Below are 10719 nucleotides of genomic sequence, written 5' to 3' on the forward strand. Positions count from 1 at the left end.
AGCAGGAATAACACTATAAAGACATGAAATAGGCATAACTATAATTGGTTTGGGGAAAAAAAATTCCCCAAAAGAACTGTTACATGCCTACAAGTGAGAATATTACTCCTGGCTGTAGTTGCCTTAGTTGAAGTTGCAAGAGTTACAGTAACATTCCCTTAGATGAATTTCATTAATTAATTTCATTATTTTGCTACCAGCACAGGGTTTTGTTTGTTTGTTATTTAAAGAAATTATTTATCATTAATTTTTGTTTGGATTCTGTAAGCGCATTAATATGTGAAAAAGAAATCCCATGCACAAACTAACAGGAAAAGCAAGGCGTATTTGTAATTTTCTTCTTCATCTGATATTCTGTAATGTGAAAGTCAAGAAATAGATGGCACTTCAGCTGCTGTTACAGAGGAGCTTGAGCACAACTAGGTCATAAAATGCATACAGTTGTGGTATTTCAGGTGTCCATAAGCTTCAAACAGTCTGCCACTTGGCCTGTCCTTTGCGCCTAAAAACTGAACTGGTGCTGGTACAGCAAACAAAATAACTCTTTCATCTTTCCCAGAAGATGAGTGGTGATGAACTGCTAAGTTCAGGAACTGATGGTGCCAGTTCAAATGCAACATAAACTTACAGGTGCCGCAACTTAGAAAAGCTTTAAAGCAGGCAAAAGTAACCTCCAGGAAAACAGCTATTTAAAAATATTTTTAAAGGAAGATATTTAAGAAACTGAAGAAAGTCCGAGAGTCACACTAACTTCTTGTGTAACATTAGCTCTGGTAACTATTTATACCTTTTAGAACATGTAGAAATATTTTTTTCTTTTCTGTTTATGTAGTCATACACACACCCACCAACACAGATGCAAGTCAAAGAAATAACACAGGGAAAAAAAAACACAAATAAAAAACACACAAGGCCACCTTCAGGCTTTAAGTACTTTCTCTTTTCATCCTTCACATGAACAACCACCTCTGCTTAGCACTCCCTTTTGTCCCTGCTGATTTTTGCAGCAGCCCTACATAACTGACCTGGCTCCCAAACAGCTTTAGAAGACATTGTGTGGTGCTAGCAAAAGCCACAAGTGGAGATTCATCAGTGCCTCCCTTCTAAAGCTAGAATCACTTTCTTTTCAGAGGTGTACAACAGGCAGCAGGATTTTTCAGACTTTAAAGCTATTGGACTTTTTCTGATCTGTTTTGCATATCTGTTTCCTCCTTGCCAAAGGCACCTAGACCACATATGAAAATTAACAGCAGAGGCAAATTAGTAGAAAGAAAATACACTTAAGCGAGAGGACTGAATTAGATTTCAGGAAGATAGTACTAAAGAAAGAAACAAAACCAAACAAGAAGTGACAACAAGAAGTCTTATATTTAGGTAAAGGTTAAAAATGATTACAAACAAGCATGCACATGTATTCTGTGCTGCTTATTCAGATCAGTTTTTTTAAAAATAGCTTAATATGCTGTGTACATGTACTCCAGTTTTGTTTTGCTTTTGGTTTTTAAGTGGAAGAAGCACCACCACATCTGGTAAGAATAACTCTTCTGGGTGTTTACGGCTATAGCAATACATACACAAAGGCCTCTATCCTCACCTCTCCTCTTGACCCATCCCAGTTTCTTATGCACTGAGCAGTTTTGAAAGAGGGAAACGTTTGGTCTAACTGTGTCACTAAACTTTTTAAAGCCATGGAAACATTCTCTCTCCTCCCAAAATTGCCTGGGGTTTAATACCCACACAATGTTTTGCCAGCTGAGCAAGCATTGAGATTTCACTAAATTATTTCATGTTCATTATTTCATGCTTCTTGCAGTGCTGTAGGTTACAGGCCTCCTGCAAGCAGATAAAGCCTTATTCCTACCCAGAGTTTCAGGGAAGGTTGAGAGCACTTGCAGGTGAAAATATTTGCAAGAATAAAAATTCACAAGTTATTTTTCTTACTCAGCTTCCTCACTTCAAAGATGTGCTGGAAGCAAACCATTTCCTCGCTATGTGAGTGCCAGTGCGCTGCAGCGGTTACTGTACCTGATACTGGACCAGCCGGATCCTTATCGTTGTTTTTCTCCATTGCTACGGAAGTTGGCACAACTTCTTCTTTTTCACGTGAGCACTTGGGTGATTTTTCCTCTATAACAAGGCAGCCTATAATACCAGGCAACAGAAGACAGATCTCTTACTGCTCAGTAAATACGCAGACTTGAGCATATCTATTTCCAAGACTTTCAATGCAAAAAGTTCACACATCTGTGCCTCAAATTAAGGGCTTACCCGTTACTGGTGCAGTGTTTTCCAAAGAGGATGCAAGATCTTCTCGGGGTGAAGTTAAGTGATCACTGTCAAAACAAAATTCTTTCAGATACTCATCCATATTATACAATCTTGATAAAGGCTTTTAAAAGCTTGCAGAAAACCTGACCTGGATGGGATCAGACTGGCTGGTAGTGTTGGCTCTGCACAGTCAATCTTAATGGAAAGAGAGAAAAGTTAGTATCAGGGAAAGGGTTACTGTGCAAGTAGAAAATTTGTATGTCAAAGTTTTCATAATTCCCCTAGTTGTGCCTAAATTGTTTCAGCAGTGAAGAACTAGATGGTAAGTGCATGCAGATTCATTTGCTAGTCTAAAGCCACCCATACAAACAGTATGTGGCTTAGCATGTTATCATCATTAGGAGTGATAACTATGTTTCCACATAAATCTTATCTCAGGAATATCATACTTCGAGATGTATTTTGGTTCCTGACTTCATGTTTTGTTTCTAACACACATTTTCAAGTGACCGATGTACACGTTACCACATCACCATTCTATCTTAATGCTGTGCATCAAGATACATCCATTTTCAAGGTCTTGACCTCAAACCCTGCAAGTGAGGTGCACAGAGCATTCAGCTATAGATATCAGACTCGTTAATAAGACTTCTATCTACCTAAACAACAGCTCGACCGAGCAGATGATTCAGAACACAGAAAACTTGCATGCTGTGTGGTACATTTTAGTGTCTGCCTTTGAATGACACTAGTTTTCAATGTTATATATAACAATTACCTAGCCACTTCAGAAGGCTTCAGGCCTCCTCCTTCGTATGCAAACAGCAGAGAGGAATGAAACAGTTAAAAGGCTGCTACATGGTTTTGCTCATGTTCCTTTAGCCACTAGAGTACGGTTCAGGACCAGAGTCTTATATCATCACAAACAAAACAAACTTCCTCTTAAGGCTTTTAATATGGCAAGGGAGATACTGACTGGAAAATATCCCGCTTTTCACCCCAGAAAACTCCAGCCTGCTTATTCAACTGATAGATTTGTCTCTCTTCATGGGTGAAAATATAGGGTGAAAGAGAGTTTTGAAGGGTTAAGTCAGTAATGACTTGCGATGACCTCCACCCACTGCTGAAGAGGAGTGTTGAATAGAAAAAAACACCAAACCACCACCACACACCAAAAACCAAACCTATCTCCAAGCAGAGAAGGTATGAGTCTAGTCAGCTTTGGGTAGCTCCCTACATATCAAGTGTCCAAGAGCACTATTGAAGTTGAGGGGACACGACAGAAAAACCACATCAGCAAGTTCTGGTATGTTCATCACTATGTTCTGGTATCTTCCCTCTCCCCTTAAACATCACCAGAGGACCCAGGAAACCCAGCAAAATAGAAAAGGGGGTGAGGAAGCCCCCTGGTCACTTCCAAGGGCAACCAACTTCTCCCAGCATCACTAAGTGCCTTTTCTCTCTCCTCTCCGCTCCCCCAGCCATTGGAGCTCAACTGTACTTGCAGAGCCTTGCCCCAGCCAGACGGATGTTTCCTTTAATGCAAATCCAGGCTATTTTTATTCTTATTTGAATTCTCTATTAAGCTTAAGGAAGCACAGCATTGCATTTGCCTTGTTCAGTCCATTAGGTCTACAGGAGTAGTGGAGAAGGAAAAGGTGAAAAAGAATAGCCTGTTGGGATGAAAACAAAAGAAATCTAAAGGGCTTTTAAAACAAACACACAGCCCCCACACCAACCAAAAAACCTTGCATCACCTGGAACTGACTAAAGTCATACATTATCCTACATGCCCTCTCCAGGTAATCACATGGTCAGTGGTTTCTGTTTTCAATAAAGGAAAATCCTCAATTCAGTTTTTAAAACCCCATACTGACTATTAGCACTGTGAGGTCTCATGGATTGCACAGGCTACACTTAAAGAGAAAAAACAAACAGAAAATCCTACATTCTAGTTTTCCTAATAAAATCTGTTTGTACAGGACATTACAGAATGTTGGTTTGTCCTAATAAAAAGATTGTGTCAAAGAAGATCCTGCAGTACATTCCTAATCGCTTTCCCCCCCTTCAGTTAGCATAATAATCTAAGGATCCTCTATCACAACAGACATTCTGGCCACAGCCTTGTATAACTCCTCCCAAATAAGCATTAACAATTGTAAGGCTTATCATCTGGTTTTTAGACTGTGATACAACTTTCACATTTATAAATCAAAACAAGTATCAAAAGCCCAAGCTTCACCTGGTTCTTAGAAGAGCTCCTTTATCAAACAGCCCCTAAACTGCTACAGTGACAATGCTTTGACAAAATAATTAGAGTTACTTACATGTTGAAGGGCTCAATCTGCTCAAACACATCTGCAACCACAGAGTTATAAAAAACCCCACCAAACTAGGGAGACTGTTCCTATTAAACAAGGATATTCAAATTTTGCTGCACGTCACAGTTTTTTGAACAGATATTAGACACAACCTGTTTTGCCTTTTCTTTGGGGAAAGTTTTAACGTTTTAATTCTCTCCCTCTAGAATATTCACACAGAAAGTTTGTTAAAAAAAGCAAAAAGGGAAAATGACATTTCTGAGCCTAGCTGGAATTACAGAAAGCTCCAGAGCAATGAAGCACAGGCATTTCAAACAACTTTCCAAGGCTGTGACTTTGCACAAGGAGTGGATAAAGCTGGAGCCCTTGACATTATCCTCTTTAAGGTAGCTTAAGCAGTAGCAGCACAAGGTAGGAGTTCCTCACCTGCTCTACCCCAACCAAGCAGTGTGCTGAAACCACACTTAGTCCCCATCACTCTTACTTTTTACCCCCACTGCATTTTCTGCCTTGATTTGCTGCTACGCTTGCAGGTACCACACATCAGCTAGGATAGGTCTGAAGTTGTCTGCTCATTGGTCTTGCAAAGGTTATTTCCAGGTTCACAGAAACCACTGACCAATATTCCACCATCATCACCGCCAATACTGGGGTTTGTACAGCTAATTAGAAGCCCTGCGTGGCAGGGTTGAGGTCTAAATTTCGGTAGTATTGTAGCACAGAGCACAAGTAGGAGCGCTGAGCTGCAGCTCATCTTGCTGTTGCCCTGAGAAAGCCGACTGACAGCTCAAGCTGTAGATGCAGGATTCAATACAGCAGTGAAGGCATATCTGAGCACAGCAGCTGAAGGAAAGTTTTCGTACAGCAAAGATGTCATTTTCCAGCTGTTACATGGTAGCCATGGGAGAAAGTGCAGAGAAAGGCAGCATTCATAACTAAAGTGTTCTGTGGCTTCTTGCAGGCAGTTAAAAAGAGCAAAATCACTTAGACTTCCCTGGCAGAACTGAGTATTACTGCAGAAACAGCACTGTCTCAAGCCTTGAAATAACATTTAAAAAACTCTCAGCTAAAAGCATGCCCCAGATGCAGGTGAACATCAAGACATTTGGGTCTACAAGTGCAGTATTCCAGAACTGTGCCCAAACAGAAAGGACTGCTCCACACAGAACAAGAAGTCACAGCACCCTGCTGACTGATGCCAGCTCCATTCACCTTGGAGCAGTGCTCATTTATAGCTGCTCAATCTGGATCCGGGTCCGAGTAAGGCACCAATTGCTTGAAACCATTCAAAACCACATCTCGAGCATCAGAGACAGCACTCACCTCAGTAAGTGAAGAGTCCATCATTGTAATGGAAACAGGAAGGTCTGCATCAGTATAGTTACCAGCAGAGCATATTTTCCACCTGGCAATACACACTTTATTTGCATATCGTCCAAACAACAGTGAGATATTTTGCCCATTTTCCTTAAGCACCTAACAGATAAAGTCACCACTATCTGTATAGGCAGACAGCTGGTCTCTCAGAGAAAGATGAATTCATCACTAACATCAATCCCTCCTCCCCTGAACAGCAAGAACCTCCACCACTCCTTCTCCCAACCTCCTCCGCACCGCACAATTCTACAGAAAACCAGTGGCAAAAGCTTCAAGAGCTGCAGAGTCTTTTGCTGCAGACTGCCTGCCTCTGCATCTTCAGGAACATCCTTCTCTTAAAATATTCACTGACAATAGTTAGCTAGCTTTCATAACCGTAAGCAGTTCAATCTCTATTTTAAAGATCTATGGAGGCAGCTTGATAAGCAAAGACCTCAGAATTCTTGATCTAAACTCTGCAAAAAAAGTGACTATTCAAAGCCGACAGGGTTTTGGCTCCTAAATGGGAGCGTCAGTTGCAAGTTAAATACTGAAGATAGACACAAGAATGCCTACATCATGCCTCAGTTCTCCAGCATGAAGTGGAAACTGGATCACTATATTTGGCTGGTGGTCATACCAACAGCTTCAGTAAAAAGTTTTAATATTACTTTTGTGAATAAAAGCCAAGTGTTACCCCATAACACTGTTAGCTGACCACTCATTGTCCAGTATTTCCTGAAAAAGATGTCCTGCTGTTGAACTCAGCATGTGCTGGGGATGCAGCTTTCCCTTGGAACCTGCTAGATCCTGTGGACTCTTCCACCCTTCACCCCAAAAAGGTTATTCTGCCGTCTTACTTGCACCTCACTGACGTCACATCTGAAGCGGACGCATGTCCCAGATTGCAGCTTTCAAACGCACGGCTGCCAGAGCTCTGTCTAAAAGGCCAATCCCAGCTGTGCACAGGAGAGTTGCTTGGGCATGAGGTTTCCAAGGTCAGAGCATCTGTTAAGAGAAACAAGTGTGAAGAGTGGTGGTCCTTGGCAAAGTTGGATTTAGTCACATGCCAATTTTTGAGTAAGTCTAAAACAATCAAGAAGCAGACCAACTAATTACAGACGTATGATAAGGCAGCTTCCATCTTGGTATGAAAGGGTTAGGTTATGTGGCCTTAACATATTTTGTAGACAAAGAGTCTGCAGCACCTGGGGATTTTCTATCAGTCAGGTTATAGAAGCTTCCATGTAGGACACCTTTGTTGTAGTGAATTGTCTCATGTGGCAGAGAGGGCTGGGAAAGAGATTTTTTTTGTATCAATACTTGATTGGTGCAAGCCGAGAGTACCTGCCTTATTTGTGGTTGGATCGTGATATTACAGCAAGTTGCAAGAGTTGGCCCACTGAAACAGCCCTTTCAGAGCAGCAGAGTGCTCTTATAAGGAGCATGTGCAGTCAAGCAAGATCTTCCATTTCCCCCAGTGTAGAACTGCATTTGAGCATTTTATAAGTTCTTGTGAGAAAAGACTCTGCATTGTACCAGCTTATTGCTCAAAGGAATGCTTTGTCCATAAAATCTCAAATGCACTCTGCAGTTCTGTGGCCCTGCAACACATACCTATCAGTGGTTGCTTTTAATACTCATAAGGCTTGAGAGTTGCAGGGAAGCACGAACAACTTATGAATGCAGGAGAAATCAACAAATACAATTATTTGATTCTTGGGTAGCTATGTTACCCATTCAAGTTTTTAAACCAGGACTGACCTCAGCTCAGTAGCAAAGTAGCAGGACATCGCTTGCTATCTCAGTGTGTGCCAGTCAGCAGAATGAATGAGATGAACATAACTCAGGCCCTCTTGATCCAGACTGGCAAGCATCTTGTCAGGAATATACTTGGATGTATGATTTATACCAGTAATTCCTTAAGCTTTTGGGGACTCCTGTTAGACTGACAGACAGCCACCTTTTCAGGCCTTTCATTGCAAGCATTATAAACATGGTTCAGCCTCCTGGATTACATACAGAAATAGGCTAAAGCCAAGAACAGATTTTCCACACTCTACCAGCACGTGTAGCACCATTGATACTGTCCTATCAACTCTTCCCATAGTTCAGAAACAGACAGAAAAATGGCCAACACCACCTGGTCTTACCTAGCAGAGGCGTACTACGCCGGTATGAAATATCCGAGGGCAGTGTCCTGGGAAGTTCAGTGCACAAGGTGGGTCCTTCACTCCACACTTGTTTAGAGCAATGGAGCTGCCAGTTGAAAAATAGAAACTGCTGCTGTTCTTCAATCATGCTGAATACATTAATGCCACCAACTCTCCCCCACACACATGTAGTTGCATTTGCATAATGTAATACTAACAGTTACACAAATACATCATCTGTTGCCTTTTTGTCTAGAAAAGCTCACATCCTTAATGGAAAAAACAGATACAGGAAGAGGTAGAACAATTCAACTTTACATTTGCAACAGACATGTTCATTCAAGCTAGGTCTAGAACTAGATACTACAAAACCAAGGAAAATGAGCAGGAGAACCAAAAAAACCCACCCAAATAAGCAACCAAACCCTGTGAAAAAAACACCACCACACCAAAACCCCCCTCTTTCAGCCAAGCCAACCAGACAGACTGAGGAGGGGAACATTCATCTGGTGTCCAGCACCCACTACACAGGTCAGATTTCCCTCAGCAGGAGAGCAGCCCCGGCTAAGCTGCATGGAGACAAAGCACTGTCCCCACCATTCCCTGCCCCTGAACGCACAACACTTGCTGTTTAGTGCTGAAGAGGTGTCATCTGAAGATGGCTAGAGGAAGCTTCTGAAGCAACTCTTATGCAACTGCATTTGACCTAATGTTGCTTAAGTGATGAAAAATGGAAAGGAAGTTGAAGGTGTAGCTCCACCTTCAGCCTCTGGTCCTTCTCAATTTATCAAACACCTGTATTTTGTCACAGTGACTGTTCAGAAGCAGTAGGAAGCTCGTTTTGCAATAAGGTTTTGAATATACTTTTGTATGCGTGTATACACGTGCATGCATATACACATAAGTATCTCATTATTTTTAGTGAATGTTTAACTTGGCAAAGTTTCTCACAAGGAAAGTTATTTCCTTCAGGTCACAAAAAAAAAAAAGAACAAACAAAACTCATGTCACATTTTGACAGGCTCAGCAATGGTCATATCAAGCACACTTACCTTCCCTTTTACCGGCTCAGCTGATGCGGGTAGCTGTCCGTAGTCAGATTCTAACTCTGCACAGCACTGTTGCAATAGAGAAATAGTTTAAAGCAGACAGTTGTAGAAGAAAAAAAAAGGTAAAAAAAGGAGAAACACTTCTACCAGTTATGAACAAAATAGAATTTTATCTAATTGAACTATTTGCAGCTATCAGGAAAACTACGCAGTTGTTTCCCCTTGTTACTTTCAGCCTTTAATTCTGCAGACTTTTAGGCACAAATACGAGTTTTATTCATATGCAGCTCATCCACAGTGTTGATTCTGTTCCTCTGATGCCCCTGTTACAGCCTAGGATACATGTTAGGATCTTCTGTTTGTCTTTATGAATACCTGGAATTAACATAGAATAACGAGTCTGTCCAGACCCTGAGCTATAGCGTTCCTTACTAGAACTGGCTGGGGAAAAAAAAGTTTTCCCACAATGTCTCCCCCTCCACCCCCTTCCAAACTTGAAGAAAGTATTTTTATTCAAAGCAGAGCACTCCAGAGTTATATAATTTCCAGCATATTTCCACAGAGGGGCACAAAATTAATAACTGTTTCACTGTCTATTCCAATATCTGCATACTGAAAAATATTTTATTACACAATTTTAGACACTTGTTTTCAAGACTGTCTGCAGAAGAGAGGACTGATTACAGGGGATAAATCACACCAACACGTCAGGGAAAGGTTCCCTCAACCCCATTTGATATGGTCACCAACAATCATTTACAGAGAAGACCAACACCACACCTGTAAGTTCTAGCCCATTTTTTCTAGTAGGCTGAAGAAAAATAATAATGTGCAGATCAGTACATACACTTTACTGCCTCCACAGTTATGTAAGTGTTAGAAAAGAAGAAAACAGATGCTGCCAAATTACTTGCAGTTCATCTCAGCTGTAGATAACCTTCCACCAGAGCACTTTCCATGCAAGCCTACCTTTTCTTCTCCCGCCAAACAAGCATCATACCTGACACAGCAATTCACAGAGCCGTCTTTGAAGTAGTTCCCATCTCAGTGCATTAGCAGTTGCTATGAAGAGACATTTACAAGTAATACAGGGTGTCTTACAATTTGATAACAAGTAGTTGGATGTTACAGTGTCTTTAACCCTGACTACTGCCCACCACAAACCCATTGTACTTTGCCTTAGCCTAGTTCTACTTGCAACAATTTTTCACAGGAAAGACAATTTTTAAAGTGCATTTTGTTTTGCGAGGTCCACTCTACAGAAAACACTGAGCACTTTTTCTTCCCTGTGGTTACGCTTCCCCTCGCTATAAAGGGCAGGCAACGCTTCCCTGCATTGTTAGCATTGGGGTGCCACAGCTCCCTGTGGAAATGGATGACTCCATTATGACTTATTGGAAGAGAAGCATTTGTCCTTCCAATTTGACATTGTGTACAGAAGTTTTAAAGTTGATGGGCTTTATGTTATACTTAGAAACATTCTTTGTTCAAGTTCGGTAATGCCAGGACCTGCCTCTGGTGACTTCTACCTTGATAGAAGTCTATCATAGCTTTCATACCACAGCTAATATG

General features: G+C 41.2%; 1 protein-coding gene across 1 annotated transcript in view; it reads right to left on the reverse strand.

The window, feature by feature from the left end:
• Window positions 1–2368, reverse strand: part of LRMP (lymphoid-restricted membrane protein) — a 10105-nt gene extending 7737 nt beyond the window's left edge. The window contains exons 1-2 of the mRNA XM_009698478.1: window positions 2269–2368; window positions 2026–2142 (exon numbers count right to left, since the gene is read on the reverse strand). Of these exons, the coding sequence (XP_009696780.1) occupies window positions 2026–2142; window positions 2269–2368 (217 nt within the window). The remainder of the gene's footprint in view (window positions 1–2025; window positions 2143–2268) is intronic.
• Between the last annotated feature and the right edge of the window lie 8351 nt (window positions 2369–10719).

Source organism: Cariama cristata, unplaced genomic scaffold, assembly GCF_000690535.1.
Source record: "Cariama cristata isolate BGI_N322 unplaced genomic scaffold, ASM69053v1 scaffold214, whole genome shotgun sequence".
Taxonomy (NCBI): Eukaryota; Metazoa; Chordata; class Aves; order Cariamiformes; family Cariamidae; genus Cariama; species Cariama cristata.